This window comes from Oncorhynchus kisutch, linkage group LG5 (genome assembly GCF_002021735.2).
Source record: "Oncorhynchus kisutch isolate 150728-3 linkage group LG5, Okis_V2, whole genome shotgun sequence".
In the NCBI taxonomy this organism is placed as follows: Eukaryota; Metazoa; Chordata; class Actinopteri; order Salmoniformes; family Salmonidae; genus Oncorhynchus; species Oncorhynchus kisutch.
Window position 1 is genome coordinate 78,559,345 of NC_034178.2, and position 22,997 is coordinate 78,582,341.

At 46.3% G+C, this 22,997-nt stretch overlaps 1 protein-coding gene across 1 annotated transcript in view; it reads left to right on the forward strand.

The window, feature by feature from the left end:
• LOC116374103 (EF-hand and coiled-coil domain-containing protein 1-like) overlaps window positions 1-22,997 on the forward strand; it is a 55,174-nt gene that overhangs the window by 27,212 nt on the left and 4,965 nt on the right. Inside the window, exon 6 of the mRNA XM_031823892.1 lies at window positions 13,167-13,305. Coding sequence (XP_031679752.1) covers window positions 13,167-13,305 — 139 coding nt within the window. The remainder of the gene's footprint in view (window positions 1-13,166; window positions 13,306-22,997) is intronic.

The following is a 22,997-nucleotide window of genomic DNA, read 5'->3' on the forward strand; positions in this document are numbered from 1 at the left end:
GGATATATACAAGGAGTACCAGTACTGAGTCAATGTGGAGGGGTACGAGGTAGTAATGAGGATATATACAAAACGTACCGGTACTGAGTCAATGTGGAGGGGTACGAGGTAGTCATGAGGATATATACAAGGAGTACCAGTGATGAGTCAATGTGGAGGGGTATGAGGTAGTAATGAGGATATATACAAAACGTACCGGTACTGAGTAAATGTGGAGGGGTACGAGGTAGTCATGAGGATATATGCAAAACGTACCGGTACTGAGTTAATGTGGAGGGGTACGAGGTAGTCATGAGGATATATACAAAACGTACCGGTACTGAGTCAATGTGGAGGGGTACGAGGTAGTCATGAGGATATATACAAAACGTACCGGTACTGAGTCAATGTGGAGGGGTACGAGGTAGTCATGAGGATATATACAAGGAGTACCAGTACTGAGTCAATGTGGAGGGGTACGAGGTAGTCATGAGGATATATACAAAACGTACCGGTACTGAGTCAATGTGGAGGGGTACGAGGTAGTCATGAGGATATATACAAGGAGTACCAGTACTGAGTCAATGTGGAGGGGTACGAGGTAGTAATGAGGATATATACAAAACGTACCGGTACTGAGTCAATGTGGAGGGGTACGAGGTAGTAATGAGGATATATACAAGGAGTACCAGTACTGAGTCAATGTGGAGGGGTACGAGGTAGTAATGAGGATATATACAAAACGTACCGGTACTGAGTTAATGTGGAGGGGTACGAGGTAGTCATGAGGATATATACAAGGAGTACCAGTACTGAGTCAATGTGGAGTGGTACGAGGTAGTAATGAGGATATATACAAAACGTACCGGTACTGAGTCAATGTGGAGGGGTACGAGGTAGTCATGAGGATATATACAAAACGTACCGGTACTGAGTCAATGTGGAGGGGTACGAGGTAGTCATGAGGATATATACAAGGAGTACCAGTACTGAGTCAATGTGGAGTGGTACGAGGTAGTAATGAGGATATATACAAAACGTACCGGTACTGAGTCAATGTGGAGGGGTACGAGGTAGTCATGAGGATATATACAAGGAGTACCAGTACTGAGTCAATGTGGAGGGGTACGAGGTAGTAATGAGGATATATACAAAACGTACCGGTACTGAGTCAATGTGGAGGGGTACGAGGTAGTCATGAGGATATATACAAGGAGTACCAGTACTGAGTCAATGTGGAGGGGTACGAGGTAGTCATGAGGATATATACAAAACGTACCGGTACTGAGTCAATGTGGAGGGGTACGAGGTAGTCATGAGGATATATACAAGGAGTACCAGTACTGAGTCAATGTGGAGGGGTACGAGGTAGTAATGAGGATATATACAAAACGTACCGGTACTGAGTCAATGTGGAGGGGTACGAGGTAGTCATGAGGATATATACAAGGAGTACCAGTGATGAGTCAATGTGGAGGGGTATGAGGTAGTAATGAGGATATATACAAAACGTACCGGTACTGAGTAAATGTGGAGGGGTACGAGGTAGTCATGAGGATATATGCAAAACGTACCGGTACTGAGTTAATGTGGAGGGGTACGAGGTAGTCATGAGGATATATACAAAACGTACCGGTACTGAGTCAATGTGGAGGGGTACGAGGTAGTCATGAGGATATATACAAAACGTACCGGTACTGAGTCAATGTGGAGGGGTACGAGGTAGTCATGAGGATATATACAAAACGTACCGGTACTGAGTCAATGTGGAGGGGTACGAGGTAGTCATGAGGATATATACAAGGAGTACCAGTGATGAGTCAATGTGGAGGGGTATGAGGTAGTAATGAGGATATATACAAAACGTACCGGTACTGAGTAAATGTGGAGGGGTACGAGGTAGTCATGAGGATATATGCAAAACGTACCGGTACTGAGTTAATGTGGAGGGGTACGAGGTAGTCATGAGGATATATACAAAACGTACCGGTACTGAGTCAATGTGGAGGGGTACGAGGTAGTCATGAGGATATATACAAAACGTACCGGTACTGAGTCAATGTGGAGGGGTACGAGGTAGTCATGAGGATATATACAAGGAGTACCAGTACTGAGTCAATGTGGAGGGGTACGAGGTAGTCATGAGGATATATACAAAACGTACCGGTACTGAGTCAATGTGGAGGGGTACGAGGTAGTCATGAGGATATATACAAGGAGTACCAGTACTGAGTCAATGTGGAGGGGTACGAGGTAGTAATGAGGATATATACAAAACGTACCGGTACTGAGTCAATGTGGAGGGGTACGAGGTAGTAATGAGGATATATACAAGGAGTACCAGTACTGAGTCAATGTGGAGGGGTACGAGGTAGTCATGAGGATATATACAAAACGTACCGGTACTGAGTTAATGTGGAGGGGTACGAGGTAGTCATGAGGATATATACAAGGAGTACCAGTACTGAGTCAATGTGGAGTGGTACGAGGTAGTAATGAGGATATATACAAAACGTACCGGTACTGAGTCAATGTGGAGGGGTACGAGGTAGTCATGAGGATATATACAAAACGTACCGGTACTGAGTCAATGTGAAGGGGTACGAGGTAGTCATGAGGATATATACAAGGAGTACCAGTACTGAGTCAATGTGGAGTGGTACGAGGTAGTAATGAGGATATATACAAAACGTACCGGTACTGAGTCAATGTGGAGGGGTACGAGGTAGTCATGAGGATATATACAAGGAGTACCAGTACTGAGTCAATGTGGAGGGGTACGAGGTAGTAATGAGGATATATACAAAACGTACCGGTACTGAGTCAATGTGGAGGGGTACGAGGTAGTCATGAGGATATATACAAGGAGTACCAGTACTGAGTCAATGTGGAGGGGTACGAGGTAGTCATGAGGATATATACAAAACGTACCGGTACTGAGTCAATGTGGAGGGGTACGAGGTAGTCATGAGGATATATACAAGGAGTACCAGTACTGAGTCAATGTGGAGGGGTACGAGGTAGTCATGAGGATATATACAAGGAGTACCAGTACTGAGTCAATGTGGAGGGGTACGAGGTAGTAATGAGGATATATACAAAACGTACCGGTACTGAGTCAATGTGGAGGGGTACGAGGTAGTCATGAGGATATATACAAGGAGTACCAGTACTGAGTCAATGTGGAGGGGTACGAGGTAGTCATGAGGATATATACAAAACGTACCGGTACTGAGTCAATGTGGAGGGGTACGAGGTAGTCATGAGGATATATACAAGGAGTACCAGTACTGAGTCAATGTGGAGGGGTACGAGGTAGTAATGAGGATATATACAAAACGTACCGGTACTGAGTCAATGTGGAGGGGTACGAGGTAGTCATGAGGATATATACAAGGAGTACCAGTGATGAGTCAATGTGGAGGGGTATGAGGTAGTAATGAGGATATATACAAAACGTACCGGTACTGAGTAAATGTGGAGGGGTACGAGGTAGTCATGAGGATATATGCAAAACGTACCGGTACTGAGTTAATGTGGAGGGGTACGAGGTAGTCATGAGGATATATACAAAACGTACCGGTACTGAGTCAATGTGGAGGGGTACGAGGTAGTCATGAGGATATATACAAAACGTACCGGTACTGAGTCAATGTGGAGGGGTACGAGGTAGTCATGAGGATATATACAAAACGTACCGGTACTGAGTCAATGTGGAGGGGTACGAGGTAGTCATGAGGATATATACAAGGAGTACCAGTGATGAGTCAATGTGGAGGGGTATGAGGTAGTAATGAGGATATATACAAAACGTACCGGTACTGAGTAAATGTGGAGGGGTACGAGGTAGTCATGAGGATATATGCAAAACGTACCGGTACTGAGTTAATGTGGAGGGGTACGAGGTAGTCATGAGGATATATACAAAACGTACCGGTACTGAGTCAATGTGGAGGGGTACGAGGTAGTCATGAGGATATATACAAAACGTACCGGTACTGAGTCAATGTGGAGGGGTACGAGGTAGTCATGAGGATATATACAAGGAGTACCAGTACTGAGTCAATGTGGAGGGGTACGAGGTAGTCATGAGGATATATACAAAACGTACCGGTACTGAGTCAATGTGGAGGGGTACGAGGTAGTCATGAGGATATATACAAGGAGTACCAGTACTGAGTCAATGTGGAGGGGTACGAGGTAGTAATGAGGATATATACAAAACGTACCGGTACTGAGTCAATGTGGAGGGGTACGAGGTAGTAATGAGGATATATACAAGGAGTACCAGTACTGAGTCAATGTGGAGGGGTACGAGGTAGTAATGAGGATATATACAAAACGTACCGGTACTGAGTTAATGTGGAGGGGTACGAGGTAGTCATGAGGATATATACAAGGAGTACCAGTACTGAGTCAATGTGGAGTGGTACGAGGTAGTAATGAGGATATATACAAAACGTACCGGTACTGAGTCAATGTGGAGGGGTACGAGGTAGTCATGAGGATATATACAAAACGTACCGGTACTGAGTCAATGTGGAGGGGTACGAGGTAGTCATGAGGATATATACAAGGAGTACCAGTACTGAGTCAATGTGGAGTGGTACGAGGTAGTAATGAGGATATATACAAAACGTACCGGTACTGAGTCAATGTGGAGGGGTACGAGGTAGTCATGAGGATATATACAAGGAGTACCAGTACTGAGTCAATGTGGAGGGGTACGAGGTAGTAATGAGGATATATACAAAACGTACCGGTACTGAGTCAATGTGGAGGGGTACGAGGTAGTCATGAGGATATATACAAGGAGTACCAGTACTGAGTCAATGTGGAGGGGTACGAGGTAGTCATGAGGATATATACAAAACGTACCGGTACTGAGTCAATGTGGAGGGGTACGAGGTAGTCATGAGGATATATACAAGGAGTACCAGTACTGAGTCAATGTGGAGGGGTACGAGGTAGTAATGAGGATATATACAAAACGTACCGGTACTGAGTCAATGTGGAGGGGTACGAGGTAGTCATGAGGATATATACAAGGAGTACCAGTGATGAGTCAATGTGGAGGGGTATGAGGTAGTAATGAGGATATATACAAAACGTACCGGTACTGAGTAAATGTGGAGGGGTACGAGGTAGTCATGAGGATATATGCAAAACGTACCGGTACTGAGTTAATGTGGAGGGGTACGAGGTAGTCATGAGGATATATACAAAACGTACCAGTACTGAGTCAATGTGGAGGGGTACGAGGTAGTCATGAGGATATATACAAAACGTACCGGTACTGAGTCAATGTGGAGGGGTACGAGGTAGTCATGAGGATATATACAAAACGTACCGGTACTGAGTCAATGTGGAGGGGTACGAGGTAGTCATGAGGATATATACAAGGAGTACCAGTACTGAGTCAATGTGGAGGGGTACGAGGTAGTCATGAGGATATATACAAAACGTACCGGTACTGAGTCAATGTGGAGGGGTACGAGGTAGTCATGAGGATATATACAAGGAGTACCAGTACTGAGTCAATGTGGAGGGGTACGAGGTAGTAATGAGGATATATACAAAACGTACCGGTACTGAGTCAATGTGGAGGGGTACGAGGTAGTAATGAGGATATATACAAGGAGTACCAGTACTGAGTCAATGTGGAGGGGTACGAGGTAGTAATGAGGATATATACAAAACGTACCGGTACTGAGTTAATGTGGAGGGGTACGAGGTAGTCATGAGGATATATACAAGGAGTACCAGTACTGAGTCAATGTGGAGTGGTACGAGGTAGTCATGAGGATATATACAAAACGTACCGGTACTGAGTCAATGTGGAGGGGTACGAGGTAGTCATGAGGATATATACAAAACGTACCGGTACTGAGTCAATGTGGAGGGGTACGAGGTAGTCATGAGGATATATACAAGGAGTACCAGTACTGAGTCAATGTGGAGGGGTATGAGGTAGTAATGAGGATATATACAAAACGTACCGGTACTGAGTCAATGTGGAGGGGTACGAGGTAGTCATGAGGATATATACAAGGAGTACCAGTACTGAGTTAATGTGGAGGGGTACGAGGTAGTCATGAGGATATATACAAAACGTACCGGTACTGAGTCAATGTGGAGGGGTACGAGGTAGTCATGAGGATATATACAAGGAGTACCAGTACTGAGTCAATGTGGAGGGGTACGAGGTAGTCATGAGGATATATACAAAACGTACCGGTACTGAGTCAATGTGGAGGGGTACGAGGTAGTCATGAGGATATATACAAGGAGTACCAGTGATGAGTCAATGTGGAGGGGTATGAGGTAGTAATGAGGATATATACAAAACGTACCGGTACTGAGTAAATGTGGAGGGGTACGAGGTAGTCATGAGGATATATGCAAAACGTACCGGTACTGAGTTAATGTGGAGGGGTACGAGGTAGTCATGAGGATATATACAAAACGTACCGGTACTGAGTCAATGTGGAGGGGTACGAGGTAGTCATGAGGATATATACAAAACGTACCGGTACTGAGTCAATGTGGAGGGGTACGAGGTAGTCATGAGGATATATACAAAACGTACCGGTACTGAGTCAATGTGGAGGGGTACGAGGTAGTCATGAGGATATATACAAGGAGTACCAGTACTGAGTCAATATGGAGGGGTACGAGGTAGTCATGAGGATATATACAAAACGTACCGGTACTGAGTCAATGTGGAGGGGTACGAGGTAGTCATGAGGATATATACAAGGAGTACCAGTACTGAGTCAATGTGGAGGGGTACGAGGTAGTAATGAGGATATATACAAAACGTACCGGTACTGAGTCAATGTGGAGGGGTACGAGGTAGTAATGAGGATATATACAAGGAGTACCAGTACTGAGTCAATGTGGAGGGGTACGAGGTAGTAATGAGGATATATACAAAACGTACCGGTACTGAGTTAATGTGGAGGGGTACGAGGTAGTCATGAGGATATATACAAGGAGTACCAGTACTGAGTCAATGTGGAGTGGTACGAGGTAGTCATGAGGATATATACAAAACGTACCGGTACTGAGTCAATGTGGAGGGGTACGAGGTAGTCATGAGGATATATACAAAACGTACCGGTACTGAGTCAATGTGGAGGGGTACGAGGTAGTCATGAGGATATATACAAGGAGTACCAGTACTGAGTCAATGTGGAGGGGTATGAGGTAGTAATGAGGATATATACAAAACGTACCGGTACTGAGTCAATGTGGAGGGGTACGAGGTAGTCATGAGGATATATACAAGGAGTACCAGTACTGAGTTAATGTGGAGGGGTACGAGGTAGTCATGAGGATATATACAAAACGTACCGGTACTGAGTCAATGTGGAGGGGTACGAGGTAGTCATGAGGATATATACAAGGAGTACCAGTACTGAGTCAATGTGGAGGGGTACGAGGTAGTCATGAGGATATATACAAAACGTACCGGTACTGAGTCAATGTGGAGGGGTACGAGGTATATGTACATGTAGGTAGGGGTAAAGTGACTAGACAATCAGGATAGATAATAAACAGAGTAACAGCAGTGTTGGTAATATGTACATGTAGGTAGGGGTAAAGTGACTAGTCAATCAGGATAGATAATAAACAGAGTAACAGCAGTGTTGGTAGTTGAGGTAATATGTACATGTAGGTAGGGGTAAAGTGACTAGTCAATCAGGATAGATAATAAACAGAGTAACAGCAGTGTTGGTAGTTGAGGTAATATGTACATGTAGGTAGGGGTAAAGTGACTAGACAATCAGGATAGATAATAAACAGAGTAACAGCAGTGTTGGTAGTTGAGGTAATATGTACATGTACGTAGGGGTAAAGTGACTAGACAATCAGGATAGATAATAAACAGAGTAACAGCAGTGTTGGTAATATGTACATGTAGGTAGGGGTAAAGTGACTAGTCAATCAGGATAGATAATAAACAGAGTAACAGCAGTGTTGGTAGTTGAGGTAATATGTACATGTAGGTAGGGGTAAAGTGACTAGACAATCAGGATAGATAATAAACAGAGTAACAGCAGTGTTGGTAGTAGGGTAGGTAATATGTACATGTAGGTAGGGGTAAAGTGACTAGACAATCAGGATAGATAATGTGTTACCTTTATTTAATCAGGCAAGTCAGTTAAGAACACATTCTTATTTTCAATGACGGCCTGGGAACAGTGGGTTAACTGCCTGTTCAGGGGCAGAACGACAGATTTGTACCTTGTCAGCTCAGGGGTTTGAACTCACAACCTTCCGGTTACTAGTCCAACGCTCTAACCACTAGGCTACCCTGCCGCCCCGGCAGAGTAACAGCAGTGTTGGTAGTAGGGTAGGTAATATGTACATGTAGGTAGGGGTAAAGTGACTAGACAATCAGGATAGATAATAAACAGATGTGTCTGTGTGAGTGTGTGTGGCACCAATATGCATGTGTGTGTGTGTGAGCAGCGTATGTAGTGTGTGTGTGTGTGTGTGTGTGTGTGTGTGTGTGTGTGTGTGTGTGTGTGTGTGTGTGTGTGTGTGTGTGTGTGTGTGTGTGTGTGTGTGTGTGTGTGTGTGTGTGTGTGTGTGTGTGAGAGAGCAGCGTATGTAGTGCCATACCAAGTGGTGATGCAGCCAGTCAAGATATTTTCAATGGCACAGCTGTAGAACTTTTTGAGGATCTGAGGGCCCATGCCAAATCTTTTCAGCCTCCTAAGGGGAAGATGAGTTGTCGTGCCCTCTTCATGACGTATTTTGGTGAGGATTAGCGTGGTGGATGTGTTGTTACATTTGGAAAAATGTCTAAAAGCCAGTTTTTTCTTTGTCCTTATGTGGTACTGCTCCCAAGTGGTGCAGTGGTCTAAGACACTGCATCTCTAGTGCTAGTGTAACAGTATAACTTTAGACCGTCCCCTCGCCCATACCCGGGCTCGAACCAGGGACCCTCTGCACACAAATCTGTAACCCTGAGCACCCTCATAGACATCATCTTGACCAACCTGCCCTCTACATACACCTCTGCTGTCTTCAAACAGGATCTCAGCGATCACTGCCTCATTGCCTGCGTCTGTAATGGGTCTGCGGTCAAACGAGCACCCCTCATCATTGTCAAACACTCCCTAAAACACTTCAGCGAACAGGCCTTTCTAATTGACATGGCCGGGGTATCCTGGAATGACATTGACCTCTTCCCGTCAGTAGAGGATGCCTGGTTATTCTTTAAAAGTAAATAAATAAGCATGCTCCATTCAAAAAATGTAGAACCAGGCCGACTCTCTTCTCTGTATACATCAATGATGTCGCTCTCGCTGATGGTGATTCTTTGATCCACCTCTATGCAGACGACACCATTCTGTATACCTCTGGCCCTTCTTTGGACACTGTGTTAACTAACCGCCAGATGAGCTTCAATGCCATACAACTCTCATTCCGTAAAACTAAATGCATGCTCTTCAACCGCACCTGCCCGTCCAGCATCACTACACAGACTCAGTTCTGACTTAAAATTGTATTTACCTTGGCAAGTCAGTTGAGAACAAATTCTTATTTTCAATGATGGCCTAGGAACAGTAGGTTAACTGCCTCGTTCAGGGGCAGAACAACAGATTTGTACCTTGTCAGCTCGGGGATTTAATCTTAAAACCTTTCAGTTACTAGTCCAATGCTCTAACCACTAGGCTATGCTGCTGCCCCAGAATATGTGGACAACTACAAATACCTAGATGTCTGGTTAACTGTAAACTCTCCTTCCAGACTCACATTAAACATCTCCAATCAAAAATGAAATCTAAAATCGGCTTCCTATTTCGCAAAAAAAGCATCCTTCACTCATGCTGCCAAACATACCCTCGTAAAACTGATCATCCTACCGATCCTCGACTTTGGCGATGTCATTTACAAAATAGCCTCCAACACTCTACTCACAAATTGGATGCAGTCTATCACAGTGCCATCCGTTTTGTCACCAAAGCCCCATATACTACCCACCACTGTGACCTTTATGCTTTCGTTGACTGGCCCTCGCTTCATACTCATCGCCAAACCCACTGGCTCCAGGTCATCTACAAGTCTCTGCTAGGTAAAGCCCAGCCTTATCTCAGCTCACTGGTCACAATAGTTGCACACACTCCAGCAGGTATATCTCACTGGTCACCCCCAAAGCCAATTCTTCCTTTGGCCACCTCTCCGTCCAGTTCTCTGCTGCCAATGACTGGAACGAACTGCAAAAATCTCTGAAGCTGGAGACTCTTACCTCCCTCACTAGCTTTAAGCACCAGCTGTCAGAGCAGATCACCGATCACTGCACCTGTACATAGCTCATCTGTAAATAGCCAATCCAATCTACCTCCACCCCATACTGTATTTATTTATTTATCTTGCTCCTTTGCATCCCAGTATCTCTCCTTGCACATTCTTCTTCTGCACATCTACCATTCCAGTGTTTAATTGCTATATTGTAATTGCTATATTACTTCGCCACCATGGCCTAGTTCCACCAGGGGTGGAAAGACCTTGGATCATTGTTACTCTAACTTCCGCGACGCATATAAGGCCCTGCCCCGCCCCCGTTTCGGAAAAGCTGACCACGACTCAATTTTGTTGATCCCTGCCTACAGACAGAAACTAAAACAAGAGGCTCCCACGCTGAGGTCTGTCCAACGCTGGTCCGACCAAGCTGACTCCACACTCCAAGACTGCTTCCATCACGTGGACTGGGACATGTTTCATATTGCGCCAGATAACAATATTGACGAATATGCTGATTCGGTGTGCGAGTTCATTAGAACGTGCGTTGAAGATGTCGTTCCCATAGCAACGATTAAAACATTCCCTAACCATAAACCGTGGATTGATGGCAGCATTCGTGTGGAACTGAAAGCGCGAACCACTGCTTTTAATCAGGGCAAGGTGTCTGGTAACATGACCGAATACAAACAGTGCAGCTATTCCCTCCGCAAGGCTATCAAACAAGCTAAGCGTCAGTACAGAGACAAAGTAGAATCTCAATTCAACGGCTCAGACACAAGAGGCATGTGGCAGGGTCTACAGTCAGTCACGGACTACAGGAAGAAATCCAGCCCAGTCACGGACCAGGATGTCTTGCTCCCAGGCAGACTAAATAACTTTTTTGCCCGCTTTGAGGACAATACAGTGCCACTGACACGGCCTGCAACGAAAACATGCGGTCTCTCCTTCACTGCAGCCGAGGTGAGTAAGACATTTAAACGTGTTAACCCTCGCAAGGCTGCAGGCCCAGACGGCATCCCCAGCCGCGCCCTCAGAGCATGCGCAGACCAGCTGGCCGATGTGTTTACGGACATATTCAATCAATCCCTATACCAGTCTGCTGTTCCCACATGCTTCAAGAGGGCCACCATTGTTCCTGTTCCCAAGAAAGCTAAGGTAACTGAGCTAAACGACTACCGCCCCGTAGCACTCACTTCCATCATCATGAAGTGCTTTGAGAGACTAGTCAAGGACCATATCACCTCCACCCTACCTGACACCCTAGACCCACTCCAATTTGCTTACCGCCCAAATAGGTCCACAGACGATGCAATCTCAACCACACTGCACACTGCCCTAACCCATCTGGACAAGAGGAATACCTATGTGAGAATGCTGTTCATCGACTACAGCTCGGCATTCAACACCATAGTACCCTCCAAGCTCGTCATCAAGCTCGAGACCCTGGGTCTCGACCCCGCCTTGTGCAACTGGGTACTGGACTTCCTGACGGGCCGCCCCCAGGTGGTGAGGGTAGGCAACAACATCTCCTCCCCGCTGATCCTCAACACTGGGGCCCCACAAGGGTGCGTTCTGAGCCCTCTCCTGTACTCCCTGCTTACCCACGACTGCATGGCCACGCACGCCTCCATCTCAATCATCAAGTTTGCGGACGACACAACAGTGGTAGGCTTGATTACCAACAACGACGAGATGGCCTACAGGGAGGAGGTGAGGGCCCTCGGAGTGTGGTGTCAGGAAAATAACCTCACACTCAACGTCAACAAAACTAAGGAGATGATTGTGGACTTCAGGAAACAGCAGAGGGAACACCCCCCTATCCACATCGATGGAACAGTAGTGGAGAGGGTAGCAAGTTTTAAGTTCCTCGGCATACACATCACAGACAAACTGAATTGGTCCACTCACACAGACAGCATCGTGAAGAAGGCGCAGCAGCTTTATCTTGGCCAGGTCGCAGTTGTAAATGAGAACTTGTTCTCAACTAGCCTACCTGGTTAACTAAAGGTGGTATAAATCAAATCAAATATAGTAACCAAAAAAGTGTTAATTAAACAAATCAAAATACATTTTATATGTTATATTCTTCAAAATAGCCGCCTTGATGACAGCTTTGCACACTCTTGGTATTTTCTCAACCAGCTTCAACAGTCTGGAAGGAGTTCCCTCATATGCTGAACACTTGTTGGCTGCTTTTCCTTCACTGTGCGTTCCAACTCATCCCAAACCATCTCAATTGGGTTGAGGTCAGATTATTGTGGAGTCCAGGTGATCTGATGCAGCACTTCATTGCTCTCCTTCCTGGTCAAAAAGCCTGGAGGTGTGTTGGGTCATTGTCCTGTTGAAAATCATATGATAGTCCCTCTAAGTGCAAACCAGATGGTACGACGTATCGCTGCATAATGCTGTGGTAGCCATGCTGGTTAAGTGTGCCTTGAATTCTAAATAAATCACCCACAGTGTCACCAGCAAAGCTCCCTCACACCATCACACCTCCCCCTCCATGCTTCACGGTTGGAACGACACATGCAGAGATCATCCTTTCACTTGCTCTGCGTCTCACAAAGACACAATAAAGAAAAACTCTGGAATGACTAGGTGTGTCCAAACTTTTGACTGGTACTTATTTTCCACCATAATTTACTAATAAATACATAAAAAATCCTACAATGTGATTTTCCGGATTTTTTTCCTCATTTTGTCTGTCATAGTTGAAGTGTACCTATGAAGAAAATTACAGGCCTCTCTCATCTTTTTAAGTGGGAGAACTTGCACAATTGGTGGCTGACTAAATACTTTTTTGCCCCACTGTATATAAGCTGAGGAGACAGGTCTAGTATACATGCTTTATATTGTTGTTATAACATATTGATATGTTTATGTCCATCATACATATCATATATTTTATTGTTGTGTTGGTCCTATAGGTGTGTCTGTCCCTAGTGGAGGAGAAGTTGCGTGATGTTCTACAGCTCCTCCACCAGCTCAGAGACCTCAACGTGTCCCGACGCTCCCTGGGGAAGATCTTACTGAGCACCTTGGAGTCCTGCAGCGACCCACAACATGGTGAGTAGTAGTTACTATACCACAGCCCTCAACGCAGTAGTACTGCCCATTGAAATCAGGAAGTGACCATGATGTAGTAACATGAGTTATACTGTAGTTACTATACCACAGATGGAACCTAGATGGAACCTACTGGCCAGCCAGGCCAGTAGACCATATCTTTTTGGGCACCCGGGCTAGTTGGGCACATTTTCTACTGGGACTCAATTCAATCTGTAAAGCTGAAGTTCTGCATTGTAGCCTGATTGACATTTGAGAAAATGTTCCAGCATTAGAGTAGACTGCATTCACGGGAAATGATGCATATCGGCTCAATCAGAAATTCCCTTTAAATTGTAACATTTCAGCGATACGGATTAAATAGAACCCCAAATTAACTCAGATCCGGAAGACGTACTGCACCATGAACTGGGCCGTCTCTTTGGCAGAGGGTAGTTTTGGAGAGGAATGAAGTGGGCGGTTTTGGAAAACCGATCCACCACAGTCAGGATGGTGGTGATGCCATCAGGTGGGAGAAGACCCGTGACAAAGTCCAGGGGGATATGAGACCAGGGACGGTGAGCGACCGGCAGAGGTTGGAGGAGACCAGTCGGAGTTTGCTGAGGAGTCTTGTTTTGATCACAAACCATGCAAGCGGCGATGAATACGAGATGTCAGGGACCATGGTAGGCCACCAAAAGCGTTGTCGCACAAAAGCAAGGGTGTGACTGGAGCCCGGGTGGCAGGCAAACCTGGAGGAGTGGGACCGCGTCAGGTTATCAAGGCCCCCTCAGGGTTCGGCTGGGAACGCTGCGCCTCACGAACATGCTTCCCTATTCCCCAAGCCTGGAGGAGTGGGACCGCGTCAGGTTATCAAGGCCCTCTCAGGGTTCGGCTGGGAACGCTGCACCTCACGAACATGCTTCCCTATTCCCCAAGTCTGGAGGAGTGGGACCGCGTCAGGTTATCAAGGCCCCCTCAGGGTTCGGCTGGGAACGCTGCGCCTCACGAACGTGCTTCCCTATTCCCCAGCTGAGTGCCGTTGCCAGGCACAAAGTGGGACAGATGGTTCAGAGGTAGTAGCCGTGGGGCTATAGCGGCATGACAGCGCATCCGGCTTGACATTCTTGGATCCCGGCCAGTATGAGAGGGAGAAGTTGAACCAGGTGAACAGTAGGGCCCACCTAGCTTGCCTGGAATTGGGGCGCTTGGCAATGCAGAGATATTCCAGGTTCTTGTGGCTGGTCCACACAATGAAAGGATGTTCCTCCCCCTCCAGCCAGTGCCTCCACTCCTCCAACGCCATCTTCACTGCGAGAAGCTCACGATTCCCCATATTGTAGTTCCTCCCCGTGGCGTTAAGGTGGTGGGAGAAGAAGGTGCAGGGAAGTAACTTGAGGTCCAGGGCTGCCTGCTGGGACAGGACAGCCCCCACTCCGACATTCGAAGCATCGGTTCCACCACTAACCGGTGGGACGGGTCAGGATGAACTAAGATGGGAGCTGTGGTGAAGCGGTGTTTTAGATGCCAGAATGACCGTTCAGCAGCTGGGGACCATGTGAACAGAACCTTAGGAGAGGTGAGTGCAGACAGGGGAGACGCCAGGGTCTGTAACCCCGGATAAAGCGGCTGTAAAAGTTGTAAATCCCAGGAAACGCTGCAGCTGTACTCTGAATGTAGGCTGGGGCCAATCCACTAACTACTGCTCTCACCTTCCTGGGATCCATCTGTACATTCCCTGCAGCGATGATGTAACCAAGGAAGGGGATGGTGGAGCGATGGAATTCGCATTTTTCTGCTTTTCCAAAAAGCTGGTTCTCCAGGAGATGTTGGAGAACCTGTCGGAAGTGTTCTTGGGTGGAGCGGGAGAAGACGAGGTTGTCATCGAGGTAGACGAAGACGAAACGGTTCAACATGTCGCGGAGAACATCATTAACCAGCCTGGAGCACAGCAGGGGCGTTGGTGAGGCCAAAAAGCATGACCAGATACTCTTAGTGACCACTGGCCACGTTGAAGGCAGTTTTCCACTCATCCCCTTCCCATCTCCACACCAGGTGGTAGGCGTTCTGTAGGTCCAGCTTGGAGAACATAGTGGCTCCCTGGAGTAGCTCGAAGGCCGAGGAGATGAGAGGCAGCAGGTAGCGGTTCTTCACCATGATGTCGTTGAGACCTCAGTAGTCGATGCACGGGCGCAGGGTTTTGTCCTTCTTCTCCACAAAGAAGAACCCTGTGCCGGCTGGAGAGGCAGAACAACGGATGAACCCAGCAGCTAGGGAGTCCTCAATATAGGTCTCCATAGCCTTGGTCTCCGGACCCTACAGAGGGTACAGTCATCCCCAGGGCGGAGTGGTGCCTGGCAGAAGATCAATCCCGCAGTCATATGGTCGGTGCGGGAGCCGCGAAGTAGCCCGGGCTCTACTGAACACCTCCCGGAGGACCTGGTAATCCACGGGAATGGTGGAAATACAATTACTACTGGGTACTGTATAACAACCTACAACTACTACTGGGTACTGTATAACAACCTACAACTACTACTGGGTACTGTATAACAACCTACAACTACTACTGGGTACTGTATAACAACGTACAACTACTACCAGGGTGACACCCATCACAGGTGCACTACCGTTCATAAGTTTGGGGTCACTTAGAAATGTGTACAGAGTAGACATTGTTAATGTTGTAAATTACTATTGTATTTGGAAACGGCTCAACGTCAACAGTGAAGAGGCAACTCCGGGAGTTGAGTTCCTCTGTCCAGTGTCTGTGTTCTTTTGCCCATCTTAATCTTTTCTTTTTTTCTTCTTCTTTTTTTCTTTTACCTTTATTTAACTAGACAAGTCAGTTAAGTACAATTTCTTATTTTCAATGACGGCCTAGGAACAGTGGGTTAACTGCCTGTTCAGGGGCAGAATGACAGATTTGTACCTTGTCAGCTCGGGGGTTTGAACTTGCAACCTTCCGGTTACTAGTCAAACGCTCTAACCACTAGACTACCCTGCCGCCCCATTTTATTGGCCAGTCTGAGATATTGAGGACTTGTGAGGTGTCCGTTTCTCAAACTAGACACTCTAATGTACTTTTCCTCTTGCTCAGATGTACACCGGGGCCCCCCACTCCTCTTTCTATTCTGGTTAGAGCCACTTTGCTCTGTTCTGTGAAAGATGTTGGTGAGATCTTCAGTTTCTTGGCAGTTTCTCACTTGGAATAGCCTTCATTTCTCAGAACAAGAATAGAGTGACGAGTTTCAGAAGAAAATACTTTCTTTCTGGCCTTTTTGAGCCTGTGGTCGAAACCACAAATGCTGATGCTCCAGATACTCCACTAGTCTGAAGAAGACCAGTTTTATTCAAATCAAATCAAATCAAATTTATTTATATAGCCCTTCGTACATCAGCTGATATCTCAAAGTGCTGTACAGAAACCCAGCCTAAAACCCCAAGCAGCAAGCAATGCAGGTGTAGAAGCACGGTGGCTAGGAAAAACTCCCTAGAAAGGCCAAAACCTAGGAAGAACCCTAGAGAGGAACCAGGCTATGTGGGGTGGCCAGTCCTCTTCTGGCTTTGCCGGGTGCAGATTATAACAGAACATGGCCAAGATGTTCAAATGTTCATAAATTACCAGCATGGTCGTATAATAATAAGGCAGAACAGTTGAAACTGGAGCAGCAGCACAGTCAGATGGACTGGGGGCAGCAAGGAGTCATCATGTCAGGTAGTCCTGGGGCATGGTCCTAGGGCTCAGGTCCTCCGAGAGAGAGAGAAAAAAAGAGAGAATTAGAGAGAGCATATGTGGGGTGGCCAGTCCTCTTCTGGCTGTGCCGGGTGGAGATTAAAACAGAACATGGCCAAGATGTTCAAATGTTCATAAATGATCAGCATGTTCGAATAATAAGAAGGCAGAACAGTTGAAACTGGAGCAGCAGCACGGCCAGGTGAACTGGGGACAGCAAGGAGTCATCATGTCAGGTAATCCTGGGGCATGGTCCTAGGGCTCAGGTCCCCCGAGAGAGAGAAGGAGAGAATTAGAGAACGCACACTTAGATTCACATAGGACACCGAATAGGACAGGAGAAGTACTCCAGATATAACAAACTGACCCTAGCCCCCTGACACATAAACTACTGCAGCATAAATACTGGAGGCTGAGACAGGAGGGGTCAGGAGACACTGTGGACCCATCCGAGGACACCCCCGGACAGGGCCAAACAGGAAGGATATAACCCCACCCACTTTGCCAAAGCACAGCCCCCACACCACTAGAGGGATATCTTCAACCACCAACTTACCATCCTGAGACAGGGCCGAGTATAGCCCACAAAGATCTCCGCCATGGCACAACCCAAGGGGGGGCGCCAACCCAGACAGGATGACCACATCAGTGAATCAACCCACTCAGGTGACACACCCCTTCCAGGGACGGCTTGAGAGGGCCCCAGTAAGCCAGTGACTCAGCCCCTGTAATAGGGTTAGAGGCAGAGAATCCCAGTGGAAAGAGGGGAACCGGCCAGGCAGAGACAGCAAGGGCGGTTCGTTTCTCCAGAGCCTTTCCGTTCACCTTCCCACTCCTGGGCCAGACTACACTCAATCATATGACCCACTGAAGAGATGAGTCTTCAGTAAAGACTTAAAGGTTGAGACCGAGTTTGCGTCTCTGACATGGGTAGGCAGACCGTTCCATAAAAATGGAGCTCTATAGGAGAAAGCCCTGCCCCCAGCTGTTTGCTTAGAAATTCTAGGGACAATTAGGAGGCCTGCGTCTTGTGACCGCAGCGTACGTGTAGGTATGTACGGCAGGACCAAATCAGAGAGATAGGTAGGAGCAAGCCCATGTAATGCTGTGTAGGTTAGCAGTAAAACCTTGAAATCAGCCCTTGCTTTGACAGGAAGCCAGTGTAGAGAGGCTAGCACTGGAGTAATATGATCAACTTTTTGGTTCTAGTCAGGATTATAGCAGCTTTATTTAGCACCAACTGAAGTTTATTTAGTGCTTTATCCGGGTAGCCGGAAAGTAGAGCATTGCAGTAGTCTAACCTAGAAGTGACAAAAGCATGGATTAATTTTTCTGCATCATTTTTGGACAGAAAGTTTCTGATTTTTGCAATGTTACGTAGATGGAAAAAAGCTGTCCTTGAAATGGTCTTGATATGTTCTTCAAAAGAGAGATCAGGGTCCAGAGTAATGCCGAGGTCCTTCACAGTTTTATTTGAGACGACTGTACAACCATTAAGATTAATTGTCAGATTCAACAGAAGATCTCTTTGTTTCTTGGGACCTAGAACAAGCATCTCTGTTTTGTCCGAGTTTAAAAGTAGAAAGTTTGCAGCCATCCACTTCCTTATGTCTGAAACACATGCTTCTAGCGAGGGCAATTTTGGGGCTTCACCATGTTTCATTGAAATGTACAGCTGTGTGTCATCCGCATAGCAGTGAAAGTTAACATTATGTTTTCAGATAACATCCCCAAGAGGTAAAATATATAGTGAAAACAATAGTGGTCCTAAAACGGAACCTTGAGGAACACCGAAATTTACAGTTGATTTGTCAGAGGACAAACCATTCACAGAGACAAACTGATATCTTTCCGACAGATAAGATCTAAACCAGGCCAGAACTTGTCTGTGTAGACCAATTTGGGTTTCCAATCTCTCCAAAAGAATGTCGTGATCGATGGTATCAAAAGCAGCACTAAGGTCTAGGAGCACGAGGACAGATGCAGAGCCTCGGTCCGATGCCATTAAAATGTCATTTACCACCTTCACAAGTGCCATCTCAGTGCTATGATGGGGTCTAAAACCAGACTGAAGCATTTCGTATACATTGTTTGTCTTCAGGAAGGCAGTGAGTTGCTGCGCAACAGCCTTTTCTAACATTTTTGAGAGGAATGGAAGATTCGATATAGGCCGATAGTTTTTTATATTTTCTGGATCAAGGTTTGGCTTTTTCAAGAGAGGCTTTATTACTGCCACTTTTAGTGAGTTTGGTACACATCCGGTGGATAGAGAGCCGTTTATTATGTTCAACATAGGAGGGCCAAGCACAGGAAGCAGCTCTTTCAGTAGTTTAGTTGGAATAGGGTCCAGTATGCAGCTTGAAGGTTTAGAGGCCATGATTATTTTCAGCATTGTGTCAAGAGATATATTAATAAACACTTGAGCGTCTCTCTTCATCCTAGGTCCTGGGAGAGTTGTGCAGACTCAGGACAACTGAGCTTTGAAGGAATACGCAGATTTAAAGCAGAAAGCAGAATTTGCTTTCTAATAATCATAATCTTTTCCTCAAAGAAGTTCATGAATTTATCACTGCTTAAGTGAAAGTCATCCTCTCTTGGGGAATGCTGCTTTTTAGTTAGCTTTGCGACAGTATCAAAAAGGAATTTCGGATTGTTCTTATTTTCCTCAATTAAGTTTGAAAAATAGGATGATCGAGCAGTAGTAAGGGCTCTTCGGTACTGCACGGTACTGTCTTTCCAAGCTAGTCGGAAGACTTCCAGTTTGGTGTGGCGCCATTTCCGTTCCAATTTTCTGGAAGCTTGCTTCAGAGCTCGGGTATTTTCTGTGTACCAGGGAGCTAGTTTCTTATGAGAAATGTTTTTAGTTTTTAGGGGTGCAACTGCATCTAGGGTATTGCGCAAGGTTAAATTGAGTTCCTCAGTTAGGTGGTTAACTGATTTTTGTCCTCTGGCGTCCTTGGGTAGACAGAGGGAATCTGGAAGGACATCAAGGAATCTTTGTGTAGTCTGTGAATTTATAGCACGACTTTTGATATTCCTTGGTTGGGGTCTGAGCAGATTATTTGTTGCAATTGCAAACGTAATAAAATGGTGGTCCGATAGTCCAGGATTATGAGGAAAAACATTAAGATCCACAACATTTATTCCATGGGACAAAACTAGGTCCAGCGTATGACTGTGACAGTGAGTGGGTCCAGAGACATGTTGGACAAAACCCACTGAGTCGATGATGGCTCCGAAAGCCTTTTGGAATGGGTCTGTGGACTTTTCCATGTGAATATTAAAGTCACCAAAGATTAGAATATTATCTGCTATGACTACAAGGTCCGATAGGAATTCAGGGAATTCAGTGAGGAACGCTGTATATGACCCAGGAGGCCAACAGTAGCTTCTTCTTATTGCTTCTTTAATCAGGAAAACAGTTTTCAGCTGTGCTAACATAATTGCAAAATTGTTTTCTAATGATCAATTAGCCTTTTAAAATGATAAACTTGCATTAGCTAACACAACGTACCATTGGAACACACATCACTACACACCAATACCAACATGTGAAACATCACTACACACCAAAAACAACATGTGAAACATAAACATCACTACACACCAATAACAACATGTGAAACATAAACATCACTACACACCAATAACAAAATCAAATCAAATCAAATTTATTTATATAGCCCTTCGTACATCAGCTGATATCTCAAAGTGCTGTACAGAAACCCAGCCTAAAACCCCAAACAGCAAGCAATGCAGGTGGAGAAGCACAGTGGCTAGGAAAAACTCCCTAGAAAGGCCAATACCTAGGAAGAAACCTAGAGAGGAACCAGGCTATGTGGGGTGGCCAGTCCTCTTCTGGCTGTGCCGGGTGGAGATTATAACAGAACATGGTCAAGATGTTCAATGTTCATAAATGACCAGCATGGTCGAATAATAATAAGGCAGAACAGTTGAAACTAGAGCAGCAGCACAGTCAGGTGGAAGTTGAAACTGGAGCAGCAGCATGGCCAGGTAGACTGGGGACAGCAAGGAGTCATCATGTCAGGTAGTCCTGGGGCATGGTCCTAGTCCCAAACACACTGTACAGTGTTTTGCAATGTTGGGGATGTTTGTTCTCATATTCAGCCTTTTAACAGTGCATTAGTTTATTTAAATGGCATAGCAGTTGTTTGAAGTACCCCTTTTATGTTATGTAGATGATTAGCATGTGAAACATCACTACACACCAATAACAACATGTGAAACATCACTACACACCAATAACAACATGTGAAACATCACTACACACCAATAACAACATGTGAAACATCACTACACACCAATAACAACATGTGAAACATCACAACACACCAATAACAACATGTGAAACATCACTACACACCAATAACAACATGTGAAACATCACTACACACCAATAACAACATGTGAAACATCACTACACACCAATAACAACATGTGTGTCACGCCTTGGTCTTAGTATTTTTGTGTTTTCTTTCCATGTTTTCTTTCCATGTCACAGGCCAGGGTGTGACATGGGTTTGTGTGTTGTGTTTCGTATTGGGGTTTGTAGTATTTGGGATCGCGGCTGATTAGGGGTGTTGTATAGGCTTGGCTGCCTGAGGCGGTTCTCAATCAGCAGTCAGGTGCTTCTCGTTGCCTCTGATTGGGAACCGTATTTAGGTAGCCTGAGTTCGCTTTGTCTTTCGTGGGTGATTGTTCCTGTCTCTGTGTAGTTTCACCAGATAGGCTGTAATTAGGTTTCACGTTCCGTTTGTTGTTTTTGTATTTATTAGTTATTTAATGTATCGTCACTTTTCATTCATTAAAGACATGAGTAACCACCACGCTGCATTTCGGTCCGACTCTCTTTCAACAAACGAAGAATGCCGTTACAGAATCACCCACCACACACGGACCGAGCGGCGTGGTTACAGGCAGCGACCGCAGGAAAAGCGAAAGGAGGACGTTATGGACAGCAATGGAATGGAGTATACGACGTGGGAAGAAATCGACAGGTGGGCGGCCGACCCAGAGAGAGTGCAGGAGCCCGCATGGGATTCGCTTGAGCAGTGCGAAGAAGGCTATAGGCAAATGGAGTCGAAAAGGAAAACACGGCGGCGCAGAGCGAAACCCGAAAGTCACCCCAAAAAATGTATTGGGGGGGGCTCAGGGAGAGAGTGGCAGAGTCAGGAGTCAGACCTGAGCCAACTCTCCCTGTTAATCAGGAGGAGCAGCGATATAAGGACTTCTGGTCTTGGGAGATGATATTAGACGGAAGAGGAGCCTGGGCTCAGCCTGGTGAATATCGCCGCCCCAAGGAGGAAGCAGAGGCAGCAGGAGATCGGAGCCGGCGATACGAGGGAACACGGTTGGCAAGGAAGCCCGAGAAGCAACCCCAAAAAATTATTGGGGGGGGGGGCTTACAGGGAGTATGGCTATGCCAGGTAGGAGACCTGCGCAAACTCCCTGTGCTTTCCGGTGGGCTAGAGAGACCGGGCAGACACCGTGTTATGCTATGGAGCGCACGGTGTCTCCAGTGCGGGTGCATAGCCCGGTACGGTTCATACCAGCCCTTCGTATTTGCCGGGCTAGAGTGGGCATCGAGCCAGGTAAGCTTGGGCAGGCTCGGTGCTCAAGAGCTCCAGTGCGCCTTCACGGTCCGGTCTATCCAGAGCCACCTCCACACACCAGTCCTCCGGTAGCAGCTCCCCGCACCAGGCTTCCTGTGCGTGTCCTCGCTCCAGTATCACCAGTGCCCGCACCACGCATCAGGCCTACAGTGCGCCTCACCTCTCCTGCTCTGTCGGAGTCTCCCGCCTGTTCAGCACAGCCAGAGCCTTCCTTCCCTCCTGCGCTGTCGGAGTCTCCCGCCTGTTCAGCGCAGCCAGCGTTTTCCTCCTCTCCTGCGCTGTCGGAGTCTCCCGCCTGTTCAGCGCTATCAGAGCCTTCATTCTCTACAGCGCTGCCGGAGCCT